Consider the following 15,599-nt stretch of genomic DNA (forward strand, 5'->3'; position numbering starts at 1 on the left):
GTTTTTTAATTTTTATTGAGACGGAGTCTGTCGCCAGGCTGGAGTGCAGTGGCGCGATCTTGGCTCACTGCAACCTCCACCTCCTGGGTTCAAGCGATTCTCTTGCCTCAGCCTCCCGAGTAGCTGGGACTACAGCCACGTGCCACCACACCTGGCTAATTTTTGTATTTTTAGTGGAGACGGCATTTCACCATGTTGGCCAGGATGGTCTCGATCCCTCCAACTCGTGATCTACCCGCCTCGGCCTCCGAAAGTGCTGGGATTACAGGTGTGGGCCACCATGCCTGGCCTCAGACTTATTTTTTAAGCATTTATTTAGGTGTTTTGTTCATGTACTTTTCAATAAATAAAATATGTAAGCATTCATTCCCCTTCCCATAAAGAATTCTTGAAAAATAGTGAAATACGTTTAGACTAAAGTACCTGAAGGCAGAGCAATGCCTCGGATTATCGGTGTTTGAAGCCAAACACTTGAAGCAATAAGAAGGGTTTTTTTTTGGTTTTGTCTTGTCTTGAACTCCTGGCCTCAAGTGATCTTCCTGCCTCAGCCTCCAAAAGTGCTGAGATTATAGGCATGAGCCACAATGCCCATCCTCAAGGAGGTGTTGATATGATAGATTTAAACTTAGATAAAATTTTTGTAGTTTTTAAAAATATTTTTTAGTTGGTACTGTGTACTGTTGAATTTTCAAACCCCATGTAATAACATTACACGAGGATAACCTGTTATCTGTTAGAGTGTATGAAAGATGTGTAAACTTTTTTCCCTTTGGTTTTTCAGGTTCTTTATAGAGTTGGAAGCAAGACATCAGAATAATATCTTCATAGATGATATAAGTGACATCGTGGAAAAACACACAGCATCCACATTTGACCCATATGTGAAATACTGCACAAATGAAGTCTACCAACAACGAACACTACAAAAATTGTTGTAAGCAATGTTGAATGCTACAGTTTTAATAGTCTAACCTAGTTTTAATTAGTCTACATTGACTGAAATTAATTGATCTTTTGAATTGTATTTAGGAATGCCTTCTGATAGTCTATTTCCCTGAGGAGAAATGTTTAAGAGCATTACTTTTAGGGCGAGGGTGTTTAAGTAGAAAAATCTAGTGGGTAGAGAATTTTCTGTCTTATGAAATTTTAGTTTGTTCTTGATGTTGTCCTTGTTGGTTGTTTCTTTGTTTTTAATTGCTGCGAGACACAGAGGTGGTCCTCACTCCAAACCGGCAGTTTTCTGAGCTTTTAACTGGCAATTAAGTGGTTTCCCTGAGGCCTAGAGGGGATTCTTGAGTAGATTGAGCTAGAAGCTAAAATTCAGGGTTTTCTCTACTATTCTAATCTCCCTCCGTTCAATTGACAATGATAATGAATTGTTTACAAAAATTGCTGATTATTCCTCCCCTTGGGTAGTTAGGATTGAGGAGAGGAGAGAAGTTCTGAAGGAAGGCAATAGAAAAAAATAATGTTCTTGAAGATTTCAGTTATGCAGCAGAAGTCTCAAGTATTAGATTTCCCGACACTTCTTTTTGTCCTTTTTAGGTTACTGAGAGTTTTGATGTGATACATAATGCCATCTGCATCCTTAAAAGAGTCACCAATTGTTCAGTAATGCCTATGTGTATTTTAAAGAGTCCTGTTTATCACAAGTAGCTGTTTTCCAGCACAGTTGGGCACTGCTGTAGACCCAGTTTGGGAGCTTAATGGCTGTTATCCTTCTCACTCCCTCCTGTGAGCTGTGGCATTTATGACCATAGCATGGAGCTTTGGTCAACTTCTGTGCAATTTGTGAGACCCCTATGGAGGAGTAGGGGTTGAGGGTGACTAACTTATGGCTGCTTGGAGAAATAGTCAAAGCCTCCAAGCTGGTGAGAAGGGCTGATGATGGCTCCCTTGCTTCACATCTTCATGACATTTTCATATAGCCAGAGTGGAAAACACACTCTGCCAACCCCGAATGAGGTTTTTAATATAAAGCAGCGTTTGTTCGCACAATTGACATTTTGGACTGGATAAGTCTTTGTGGTGGGCTGTCCTGTGCATGGTAAGATGCTTAAGGGCATCCCTGGCTTCCATCTGCTAGATGCCAAAAATCTCCCCAGACATTGCAGAAGGTCCCCTGAGGGTAAAACCACACCCATCACTTCCTCACTCCACCACCCCCTGGTGGGAACGGATGCTATAGGGACAGAGGTTGCTCTGTAACTGTTAGAGAATGCAAGTTCATGTCTGAAAACAAGGCCTTGAATTATAGATAAATTTGGGTTTCATTTTGTTTTGCAGAATTTAAAAAATGTCACTAGGTACTGCTATGCATCGCGTGACTCTTAAAGGTTTTATCTAAATTCGCTTAATGATAACATCATCTGCACTTTCACATGGCAATTAGTAGTTGTGTTTTCAGGGGCTTTGTTGTAGTTGATGAGTTGATGTGATTCCAACCCCCTGCCCCCCGCCCCCCCACCCAGATGGAGTCTCTCTCTGTCGCCCAGGCTGGAGTGCAGTGGCACAATCTCGGGTCACTGCAACTTCCACATCCTAGGTTCAAGCAATTCTCTTGTCTCAGCCTCCCGAGTAGCTGGGACTACAAGTGCGTGCCACCACACCTGGCTAATTTTTTGTATTTTTAGTAGAGGCCGGGTTTCATCGTGTTAGCCAGGATGATCTTGATCTCCTGACCTCATGATCCACCTGTCTCTGCCTCCCAAAGTTCTGGGATTACAGGCATCAGCCACCGTGCCTGGCCCACAGTTGATGCGAATTTAAGGTTAGAACAGTGGCTTTCAATTCTAGCTGTATGTTAGAAATACTTTGGGACCTGGAAATGAGCAAATATACAGTGTCCAGAGTCCATCCCAGACCATTTAATCAGAACCTTTGGAAGGTGAGGGAGGGGACTGGGACCTGAGTTATTTAAATATACAACTAATTTAGAGTTTTTTTAATATATTTTTTTAACTTTCTAAAAATCTTGTCAAAGCTGTCAGTAAAAGGAAACTTAAAACTTCTCAATTAGAGAAAATAGAAATGAAATGTTATGTATCATTTCTTTTGCTATTCTGGCATTCTCCCCCTCCCTGCTTTTAGTAGCAGCCTTGAACAAAATTATTTCATTTTCAAAATAACATTTTTTTAAAAATGACTCTATTGCCACTATGCTGCTTCCTTCTCCCCTCATGGGAGTACAGTATCCATCTACCTCCTACCCTCCCTGCCTTGGAAAGTGGCAGTGGCGCTCTACAGAGCTCCTCATGGGATGAAGTGAGGTAAGAGAGTGAGAGATGGGGGGGACAAGAGTGTCAGATTTAACATTAGAAAACTTAGGTTTGAGGCCGGGCACAGTGGCTCATGCCTGTAATGTCACCACTTTGAGAGGCCGATGCAGGTGGATTACTTGAAACCAGGAGTTCGAGACTACCCTGGCCAACATGACGAAACCCTGTCTGTACTAAAAGTACAAAAATTAGCTGGGCGTCATGGCGCACACCTGTAATCCCAGCTACTCGTGAGGCTGAGGCATAGAATCGCTTGAACCTGGGAGGCTGCAGTGAGCCGAGATCGTGCCACTGCACTCCAGCCTGGGTGACGGAGCAAGACTCCATCTCAAAAAAAACCAAACAAACCTGGGTTTGACTTCTGTCTTTGCCAGTTACTAAGTCATATTTACTTGGTGAGGTAGGGACCTTTCTGCATTCCATTTTCTTACTGGAATCCCTATCTGGCCTTCCTTAAAAGTTATGTAGGTGGTTCCACATGAAAGAATGTATGTCACAGTATCTTGCTAAGTTTCATTAAAATGTTATAGCAGCATGAATACTTTTCTTACATTAACAGAAGAAAAAGAGGAATATTTTGACTGATGTGATCAAAAGATTTTCTGTCTCAGAAACAGGATCTTTGTGGCCTAAAGCCTCTGAAGTCCAGTCTAACTGTTAATTTCTTATATCATTGTCTAGGGCTGGAGAAGTGGCTTAAAACATATTATTTATGATCTTATTAATTTTATGTGTTTATATATGATCAGATATAAGACCTAGTCTGTATACTGATTTATGACCCATATATTCACCATTATGTTACCATGAGTTCTTCATTTGCTTATCTTCCACTTGTATAAATTTCTAGCTCATACATGTTTTGCCTTGTTGTTAATACTGTTACGTAAAATCCACATCTTATTATATTCAGCCTCGAATATAAAAGGCAGACAAGCCATTCATATTTGCCTGTGTAATTATGTGCTTTTGATGTTTTCATATAGTTTAAAATAGTTGGTGCTATATGGATTTATCACAGTATCTTGTAATACATTTTTACTTACTGCTTAATTTGAGGAGGACATATTTTGAAGTTTCTCTTTTCTTTGTTTTCCCTCAGAGCTACCAATCCATCCTTTAAGGAAGTATTGTCAAGGATTGAGTCCCATGAAGACTGTAGGAACTTACCCATGATCTCTTTTCTCATTCTCCCCATGCAGAGGGTGACCCGCCTTCCCCTGCTGATGGATGTAAGACATGATGGTGGCTTTTTCCTCTGTGGAGAGCTGTGCTTCTCTAAATCTGATTAAGAAAATTATTCTTCTTCCACTTAAATTGATGCATATTTAAAGGTCTAAAAATCCCCCAATTAAGCGAGAAGGTGTTGTTTGTTCGGAAAGTCTCACCTGTGTCTGGTATCTCTGGAAATTATCTTTCATGTAGGCGTCTGTGGTCATTCTGAAGAAACTGGATCTCATCACCCACTTACTCAGCAGTTTTTGAAATAGGAAGAGTTGTGGCTTCTTTATGTCAGGAGGCCTGGATTCCAATTCTAGCTAAGCCATTAGGCATGTGACCTTGAGCAACTCAGTCTCTTTGGGCCTAAGATTCCTCAGACTGATCACTGAGATCGCTTCATCTATAATGTTCCAAGGTGCCCTGGGGCTTCCATTTCATACAGGAATGAGTGTCTCTTCAGCATGACAAGGCTTAGTATTGCCTGTATTATCATTGTGCAAAGTGAATGAGGAAAAAGCCCAGCATCCTTCTTGTGTTAGGCAGCATTCATGAAGAAAGCAAGTGTTTGACTTTGAATAATGGCAAGACATGACTGGGAAGAGTGAGTGGAATCTGCCTAGTAGTACGTGCAGCTGGAAAGACAGGTAGGCTATGGGCAGGAGAGTCTGCCACTGGCTGCACTGGAGCTGCTAGAGCAGCAGAAGAGAAAACAGGGTGGCTCGACATAGGGGCCACCCCAGCAGTGGACCACAGAGTGTCTTTTGGATCTAATTAGAAAATATTTTGTTACAATCCTACTTTAAAATTGGATCATAATGTTGATATAAGGTCAACTTTTTACATACCTGATTTTTACTAATTAAAGTAAAATATATATTAAAAATTATGATGAAGGTTACAAAGTAAATTTCACCTTCTGTTTCCCATTGTAAATTCTAAAATATATTCTTTAAAAATGCTGAAATTTTGAAATGTGTAAAAGCTTGGGATCATGAGCATTTAGCTGACTGCTGCAGTTTTGGAGAGGTTTTGTCAGATATTTCAGGATTCACAGCACCTTGTGCTCCTCAAGTTCACCTCGTTCTACTGCTTTTACACCTTCTCCACCCATCTCCTATAATTCGGGAACTTCCCTCCTGTGTGCATTTTGGGAAGCTTGCAGTTTTGAACATTTCACTTTCTGATTTTTTTTTTTGAAATCAGTATTTATCATGTTTAAAGATAGAATGCTGCTAAGTTATCAAAATCAAATTTTGGCTTAAGAAGGAAACTTTGGTCCATATAAGGAAATATTATTTCAAATGTGACTATTTTTTTTAAACAAGAAGTGAGTGCTTTGTAAATATAACATTTCTTGTAATGTTAGACTTTGGAATTTTCAGATTATTTTTCTTCTTCTGAAAATGCATTTTATTCCTCTTTGAGAATTGAAATAAAAGAATAAAAATAAATGAAATGCATTTTAAACATGTTTTCCAGATTTTATATATGCTATGATCGCCAAGCCTTTTATAGCCTTTTTAAATTTGAGAAATTTACTTGTATAGAATGGGACTCCAAAATCTAACACATTATGTTATACAGTGTTGGAGATTCATGCTGATTGCTCAGTAGGCTTTAAACTTTTTTTAAGCCACAGACCCCATTGAGATTCTGAGTAAAGCTATAGCTTTTCTTCCCAGAGAGTTTGTGTATGCACAGAATTTTACATAAAATATCAATATATGGAGTCCAGCTTCGAATGCCTGCTCTCAGAGACATAAACCAGTATTTTTCATGCTGCTTTCATACCCATTAGTGGGTCATAAAACTGATTTTTGAATTATGAGCGTATGTACATTGCTCATAAAGTGGTTAAATACTGTTTCATAAAATCCTGGTTCATTTATGTGTGCATGTGTGCTGGTTGCAGTGTAAAAGTATTTCTTACAGTAGGTCGTAGTCAAAAACTATAAGAACCTCCACAGATGGTGCGTTCTGTGTTTCTCACATAGCACATAGTTAAAAATCTTGATGCCTGACTTTCAGATGGCTTGGCTTGGTGCTTCTGTATATTTAAGGGACCAGTGACTTGCTAGTCCCCAGCTACTTTCTACCTCTGCCTGATGCCTGTTGCTCTAAACTGTTTCTCATGTGTGGAAATCTGGCCATTTAGACAGAATATAAATGTACTTAAAGTAGTGTCTCTTCAATTTTACCTCATTTGAAAATTCAGTTAAGCTTGTTAATTGAAATAAACAGTTTCAATAATTAAATTGGTTCCTTGGACTTTGAATGTGTGTGTATAGCTTTAAAGTTATAAGTAATTAAATTTACCGGGAATTGACCCTGTTTGACCTTGATTTTACTATCACAAATGAAATTCACAAATGAAATTTCTCAGTATAAATATATCACAGAAAATCTAGCAGGCTCTTTTTCCCTTGCTCCTTTTTTTTTTTTTTTTTTTTGGTTGGTTGGTTGTTATTTCTTTGAGACTCTGTCACCCAGGAGTGCAATGGTGCGATCTCGGCTCACTCCGACCTTCACCTCCTGGGCTCAAGTGACCCTCCCACCTTAGCCGCCTGAGTAGCTGGGACCACAGGTGCATACCACCATGCCTGGATAATCTTTTTTTTGGTATTTTTGTAGAGATGGGGTTTCTCCATATTGCCCTGGCTGGTCTTGAACTCCTGGACTCAAGCATTCTGCCCGTCTTGGCCTCCCAAAGTGCTACCACTGTGCCCGGCTGTTCTTTTTATTCAAAATGTATCATCTACAAATATAATTGCCTCTAATAACAATGATTACAATGCTGATAATTAAAGTAACTCTTATTTATTGAGGGCATACCGTATGCCAGGCACTCATAAAGAACTTTACATAAATTATCATTAACACTTGTAACAACCTTGTGATGTATTTGGCATCACCCCAGTTTTACAGATGAGGAAAGAGAGGCTTATAAAGACAGAGTCCGTGACTTGCCCAAGGTTGCATAACTAGTAAGGGGCAGAGCTGGGATTTGAAACCAGGGTGCCCACCTATCTTCTTACTTAACCATTCCCTGGATGGACTTGGATCCTGTGTTTAAAGATTATTTCCTGGTTTTTAAATTGGGTTTTAATATTATCCTCATACTCATCCATAATACCATGTTTGGCATTGTTTGCTATGAGTAAGAGGATATGGCTGGACATTGGTTTTATTTTACTGAATAAAATAAATCAATAAATTTTGTTCACCTTTATTTCATTACAGACTATCTGTCAAAAAACACCTAAGGACTCTCCGAAGTATGAAGTCTGCAAAAGAGCCTTGAAGGAAGTAAGCAAGGTAACTGTTGGGTGACAGTTTATTTGTGAGACAGGAAACCATTCAGTTATCTCAGAACAAAGTGTGTTTTGGCTTGATGCTGAAAACTGGTAGAGTCTCATGGCCATTTGCACAGCATTCTTTAGGTAGTTGCAAAACAAAATAATGTTTACTATACTCAGTGAAATTGGTATTTTTGCTGTTTCAGACAGTTTTGCTTTAAGGACCTACAGATACCTCATTTTCTTTTGGTGGCTGAATAGCTGTATTTCTCGTTCAGTAAGTGGTTGTTGAGTATCAACCACTGTGCCAAGAATGATGCCACTTCTTGGAAATGCAGTGATGAGTGAGACACGTGTGCTCACTGCGCTCGTGCAATGTGCAGTGGAAAGAGTAAGGCAGACATTAAAATAGAGTTACAATGAAGGGTGGTGGGTGACGTGATAGGGAAGTCCACAGTGGTGTCTAAGCTGAGACCTAACCCAGGAGTGGCTGTGAGCCCAGGACTGTGGGAAGAGAGTGTCTCAGGTATGTGTAGAGATCCAAAGGCAAGAAGATATTGGAGATTTTGAAGAGCTGGAATGTTCTCCATGTAGCTAGAACGCAATCTGAGAGACAGCACTGGGGAACCAGCTGTGTGGGGCCTTGTTATACATGCTAGGCTGTTGGGGGCCTGATCCTAAGATGATGTAGAGGCTAAATTCATGTATTATGAAGATGATAGTGAGGATGGGACCAGTTCCGAGGCCAGTAGTTGATGAGGCAAGGGATGGCAGTGGCCTCTGTTGACATGATGGTAAGGTGGTGAGAGGTCTGCCTGTATACTGGGGAGGCAGGCTTGGGGACTGATTGGATGAGCACATTTCAGGACAGAAGTCAAGGACTATGGTCTCTGGCTTGGGTGGCAAGGTGAATGCTCTTCTTCATCTACAGTAGAAACATAGGGAGAGTGGATAAGTTCCATTTGGGTCGCATTGTCATTGAGATTCCTATAGAACATCCAAGTTGGCCAAATAAACAAGTCAGAAGCTCAGAGTGGAGACCTGAACTGGAGACATGGATTTGGGAATCATCAGCATATGGACAATAGTTGAAGCTGGGAGAGTGGATGAGGTTACTTAGGGAGCCTATATGGAATGAGAAGGGTAGTGAGCCTGAGGAATGACCATGAGAAATGCTAGCGTTCACAGTCTTAAAGGGAAAAGAAGCCAGCGGAGGAAACTAAAAAAAGAAAAAGATCAAAACAAAGTAAAACCTACCAGAGAAGAAGGGAAACCGTAATAGCTTGGCAAATGGCAGATGATTTGGTGGTTAACTCTGTTGAATGCTGCTGAAAGATAAAGTGAGATAATGATTGAAGTTATCCTTGGGTTTATCGTCAGGTCGGTTATATACTGGGGCTGGGGGACGGGGGCAGGGAACCTGAGCTGAGTGTGTGGAGAAATGAGAGGGAGGTGTGAATGTGCAGTCAGCCAGCAGTGGTAGCTGACTGTCTAAGATTTGGGGAGTGGGGAGAGAAAGAGCTGTGGCTGAAAGGGAAGTGAGAGAGGGTCTTTGTTAGTGTATTTGTTTAAAGATTAGAAAAATGTAGGTAGGGTTAGCTACTCATAGAAATATCTAGCTGAGAGGAAGCAATAGAAGGTATAAGTATCACTGAGGATGCTGTCTGAGGTTGGCACAGAGGAGCAAAGATACTGGTAGCATCAGAAGCTTCCTAAATGTTTCCAGTTACATAGCCCTATATGAATTGGGTATGGCTTTGTACCACTTAACTATGAAGTACTGTTTCTTTTAGTCAACTTTACATCGAGTCACCATTTTACTTATCCTTATCCTTGCCAATAATAATTACAAAATCATTGGTTTTATTAGCTAGTTGTTTATTTTTCTAACATATACTTTTGTATTAAAAGTAAGTGTATCTGTGAGCTTAAATTAAGCTCTTCATCCCATCAGTGGTCTGCACACCTATTTTGGGAACACTAAGTAAAGAAAGCCTGACAAGTGAGAAGTTACATAAGGTATTACTGCCAGTGGCGCTTCCTGCAAGACCTCAAGCCCTATGCTGTCTTCCTAGGGGAGGAGTGAGGGAGGGAAACGGGGGAAGGTTTTTAGGAGAAACTACTAGAGAAGTTCTAGTCTTGGACATAAATGATATTTTGACAGATTTTGCCTGATTGTTACTAAGAAACCGAAAAAAAAGAATTTGCACAGAGAAAAAAATAGGAAGGTACTTGTAATTGGTTATTGAATTAAACCTGAAATGTTACTTACTTTTTTTCAAGAATTTTACATCTTAGTTTCAGTAGATGACTACATTCCTTCAGGCATCTCTTGTTCACTTGATTTCATACTGATACTTTCAGGAAAGGCTGGCAAAAATGTAATAGACCAGTGAATTGCTTTACCTTGATACTATAAGTATACAAAAGGCTATCATGTGAAGAGATGTCACTCCAGTGACTTGCTTTCTCTGAAGGGCATCATACCTTTCTCTCTATTGAGCATAAGTCATGAATATTACAATTATTCCTTCAGTCTCCCAGTGTTATAGGGAAGCTCAAATCATACCTTTCTCTCTATTGAACATGAGTCATGAATATTAGAATTATTCCTTCAGTCTCCCAGTGTTATAGGGAGGCTGAAATCAATATAGTCAGCTGAAGAATTAATCTTCTTTTTTATTTGTAAAGGTTACTGATGAGGTTTTATAGATTCTGGGAAAACAATTGAATACTTTCAGCAGAAAGAGTATGCATAGAGAGCATTTATGGTTCAGAATGAAAATGTAGAACTACATTTGTTTGCTTTATCTAAAATCAGAGAAATTGGGAGTTCCCAATATTTTATTTTAAAGAGTTGAATTTGGTATGTTGAGGCCCAAGTTTTTAGAACTAGATGCTGCCTTAATCTCTTGGGTAAGTATCTCTAAGTAGTCACTCATTCTTGGAAAAAAAGAGTCATACCTTTTTGGTAATTAAAATAATGCAGTTTATTCACAAGATGCAAATAATACTTCGCTGAAATTGCTCATGCATGTTGCTGAAAAAACTGTGACAATTTCTTTAATTTAGGGCCTTGGAAAGACTTACTGACCTAATCAAACAACTTAAAAACAAGAACAACATTTCTGTAAAATGAAAAATGTGCTTACCTCCTGATTGTTGGTTAACATGCGGGGGGTGGGGAGAAATTTTAGGGAATCTGATAATTTCCATAGGAATCTGATAATTCATGTCATCCAGAGTGATATGTACTGTGTAAGGAATAGTGATCAAGAGATGGTCTTATGCCAAATGAATCATCCCTGTTATTTCCTTCTGTTTACTCTCCCATGGAAAGAGAATGTCTGCTTTAACTCTGACCTCATCAAAATTCTATTTGGAGTTGGTGATAGTGTTACATTATGAGCTTTTGTCCCAGAGGCAAAATAGTCAAGCTCTATTTAATTTTTTACTGTAACATATTGCTTCATACATTTACAAAGAAGTACATGTGTATGACAAATGGCCAACAAACATGTGAAAAAATGTTCAATGTCACTAACTATAAATGCAAATTAAAACCACAATGAGGTACCACCTTACTCCTGCAAAGGTGGCCATAATTTAAAAATAAAAAAATAATAGATGTTGGCATGGATGTGGTGAAAAGGAAATACCTTTACCCTGATGGTGGGAATGTAAACTAGTACAACCAATATGGAAAACAGTATGGAGATTCCTTAAAGAACTAAAAGTAGAACTACCATTCAATCCAGCAGTCCCACTACTGGGTATCTACCCAAAGGAAAAGAAGTCATTACATGAAAAAGACACTTGCACACTCATGTTTATAGTAGCACAATTTGCAGTTGCAAAAATATGGAACTAATCCAAATGTCCATCAACCAACGAGTGGGTAAAGGAAATGTGGTATATATACACCATGGAATACTACTCAGCTGTGAAAAGAAACAAAATAATGACATTTGCAGCAACTTGGATGGAGTTGAAGACCATTATTCTAAGTGAAGTAACTCAGGAATGGAAAACCAAATATCTTGTGTTCTCACTTATAAGTGGGAGGTAAACTATGAAGATGCAAAGCCATAAGAATGATATAATGGACTTTGGGGATTTGGGGGAAAGGGGGGAGAGGGGGATGGGATAAAAGAGTACACATTGGGCATAGTGTACACTGCTTAGGTGAAGGGTACACCAAAATCTCATAAATCACCACTAAAGAAATTCTCATGTAATCAAAAACCACCTGTCCCCTGAAAAGTAATGAAATAGTTTTTTATAGATAAGTAGATATGAAAGTATTTTTATTATTTTATTATTTAATTTTGTGGGTACATAGTAGGTACATGTATTTATGAGGTACATGAGATATTTTGATATAGGCATACAGTGTGAAATAAGTACATCATGGGAAGACAGTGTGGCAATTCCTCAAGGATCTGGAACTAGAAATACCATTTGACCCCACCATCCCATTACTGGGTATATACCCAAAGGATTATAAATCATGCTGCTATAAAGACACATGCACGCATATGTTTACTCCGGCACAATTCACAATAGCAAAGACTTGGAACCAACCCAAATGTCCATCAATGATAGACTGGATTAAGAAAATGTGGCACATATACACCATGGAATACTATGCAGCCATAAAAAAGCATGAGTTCATGTCCTTTGTAGGGACATGGATGAAGCTGGAAACCATCATTCTGAGCAAACTTTCGCAAGGACAGAAAACCAAACACCGCATGTTCTCACTCATAGGTGGGAATTGAACAACGAGAACACTTAGACACAGGGTGGGGAACATCACACACCAGGGCCTGTTGTGGGGTTGGGGGGAAGGGGGAGGGATAACATCAGGAGATATACCTAATGTAAATGACGAGTTAATGGGTGCAGCACACCAACATGGCACATATATACATATGTAACAAATCTGCACGTTGTGCACATGCACCCTAGAACTTAAAGTATTTGAAAAATAAAAAATAAACACATTATGGAGAATGGGGTATCCATCCCCTCAAGCATTTATTTTTTGAATTAAAAATAATTCAATTAAACTCTTTATTTTAAAATGTAGGGAGTTATTAGTGACTATTGTCACCCTGTTGTGCTATCTTATAGATCATATAGTAGGTCTTATTCATTCTATTTTTTTTTTGTACCCATTAACCATCCCCACCTCCTCCCCAGCCCCCGACTACCCTTCCTAGCCTCCAGTAAGCGTCATTCTACTCTCTGTGTCCATGAGTTCATTTAAAAAGTTTTTTTAATCCCACAAATGAGAACATGTAATGTTTGCCTTTCTGTGTCTGGCTTACTTCATTTAACATAATGATCTCCTGTTATAGCCATGTTGTTGCAAATGACTGGATATCATTCTTTTTCATGGTTGCATGATACTCCGTTGTGTATATGTGCTACATTTTCTTTATTCATTCATCTATTGATGGACACTTAGTTTGCTTCAAGATCTTAGCTATTGTAAACAGTGCTGCAGCAAACATAGAAGTCCAGATATCTCTTTGATATACTGATTTCCTTTCTTTTGGGTATATACCCAGCAGTAGGATTTCTGAATCATATAGTAATCAATTTTTAGTTTTTAAAGGAACCCCCAAACTGTACTCCATTGTGGTTGTACTAATTTACATGCTCACGCTCAGTGTATGAGGGTTGCCTTTCCTCCACATCCTTGCCAGCATTTGTTATTGCCTGTCTTTTGGATATAAGCCATTTTAACTGGAATAAGATGACATCTCATTGTAGTTTTGATTTGCATTTCGCTAATGATCAGTGATGTTGAGGACCTTTTCATATGCCTGTTTGCCATTTGTGTGTCTTCTTTTGAAAAATGTCTATTCAAATCTTTGCACATTTTTGATTGGATTATTAGATTTTTTCCTATAGAGTTGTTTGAACTCCTTATATGTTCTGGTTATTAATCCCTTGTCAGATGGGTAGCTTGCACATATTTTCCTTCTATTCTGGGGGTTGTCTCTTCACTTTGTTGACTCTATACTTTGCAGAAGACTTTTAACTTGATGTGATCCCTTTTGTCCATTTTTACTTTGGTTGCCTGTGGTTGTAGGGTATTTTTCAAGGAATTTTTGCCCAGACCAATGTCCTATAGATTCTCCCCAACATTTTCTTGTAGTAGTTTCATAGTTTGAGGTCTTAGATTTAAGTATTTACTCCATTTTGATTTGATTTTTGTATACGGTAAGAGATAGGGGTATAGTTTTATTCTTCTATGTATGGATTTTCAGTTTTCCCAGCACCGTTTATTAGACTGTCTTTTCCTCAGTGTATGTTCTTGGCATTCATGTCATAAATGAGTTCACTGTAGGTGTGTGGATTTGTTTTTAAGTTATTTTTTTCTGCTTTTCTGGCGTATGTGTCTGTTTTTATGCCAGTGCCATGCTGTCTTGGTTATTATAACTCTGTAGTATAATTTGAAGTCAGGTAACGTGATTCTTCCAATGTTGTTCTTTTTGCTTAGGATGGCTGTGGCCGTTGTGGATCTTTTGTGGTTTCATATAAATTTTAGGATTTTTTATATTTTTGTAAAGAATGTCATTGGTACTTTGATAGGGTTTACATTTAATCTGTAGATTTCTTTGTGTAGTGTGGACATTTTAATAATATTGATTTTTCCAATCCATGAACATGGAATATTTTTCAATTTTTTGGTGTCTTCTTCCATTTCTTTAATCAGTGTTTTATAGTTTTTATTATGGAGATCTTTCACTTCTTTGGTTAATTCCTAAGTATTTGATTTTATGTGTGGCTATTGTAAATGAGATTACTTTTTAATTTCTTTTACACATTGTTCACTGTTGGCATACAGAAATGCTACTGATTTTTGTATGTTGATTTTGTATCCTGCAACTTTACTGAATTTGTTTATCAGTTCTGATAGTTTTTATTTTGTGGAGCCTTTAGGTTTTTCCAAATATAAGATCTTATAATCTGCAAACAGGATAATTTGATTTCTTCCTTCCAAATTTGGATGGTCTTTATATCATTCTCTTGTTTGATTGCGCTAGCTAGGACTTCCAGTATGTTAAATAACGGTGGTGAAAATGGATATCCTTGTTATGTTCCAGATTAGAAGAAAGGCTCTCCATTTTTCCCCATTCAGTATGATACTAGCTATGGGTCTGTCATACATGATTTTTTATCATGTTGGGGTATATTCCTTCTATACCTAGTTTTTGAGGGTTTTTATCATGAAGGGATGTTGAATTTTATCAAATGCTTTTTCTGCACAATTGAAATGATCATATGATTTTTGTCCTTCATTTGGTTGATATAATGTATTACACTGATTGATTTGCCTATGTTGAACCATCCTTGCATCCCAGGGATAAATCCCGTTTGGTCATGATAAATAATCTTTCTAATGCATTGTTGAATTCAGTTTGCTAGTATTTTGTTGAGGATTTTTGCATTAATATTAATCAGAGATATTGTCCTGTAGTTTTATTTTTGATGTGTCTTTGTCTGGTTTTGGTATCACGGAAATACTAGCCTTGTAGAATTAGTTTAGAAGTATTCCCTCCTCCTCTATTTCCTGGAATAGGTTGGGTAGGGTTGGCATTACTTCTTCTTTAACTGATTGGTAGAATTCAGCAGTAAAACCATTGAGTCTCAGGTTTTCCTTTACTGGAGACTTTTTATTACAGCTTCTATCTCATTACTTGTTATTGGTCTATTCAGCTTTTGGATTTCTTCTTGGTTCAATCTTGGTAGGTGATATGTGTCTAAGTATTTGTCCATTTCCTCTAGA

General features: G+C 38.4%; 1 protein-coding gene across 2 annotated transcripts in view; it reads left to right on the plus strand.

Moving 5' to 3' along the window:
* The window catches only part of ARHGEF26 (Rho guanine nucleotide exchange factor 26), a 137,984-nt gene that overhangs the window by 69,164 nt on the left and 53,221 nt on the right, over nt 1–15,599 (plus strand). For both annotated transcript variants that reach the window (XM_015131841.3, XM_077994162.1), the window contains exons 7-9: nt 782–934; nt 4,381–4,510; nt 7,740–7,814. In XM_015131841.3, the coding sequence (XP_014987327.3) occupies nt 782–934; nt 4,381–4,510; nt 7,740–7,814 (358 nt within the window). The remainder of the gene's footprint in view (nt 1–781; nt 935–4,380; nt 4,511–7,739; nt 7,815–15,599) is intronic.

Source organism: Macaca mulatta, chromosome 2 (genome assembly GCF_049350105.2).
Source record: "Macaca mulatta isolate MMU2019108-1 chromosome 2, T2T-MMU8v2.0, whole genome shotgun sequence".
Taxonomy (NCBI): Eukaryota; Metazoa; Chordata; class Mammalia; order Primates; family Cercopithecidae; genus Macaca; species Macaca mulatta.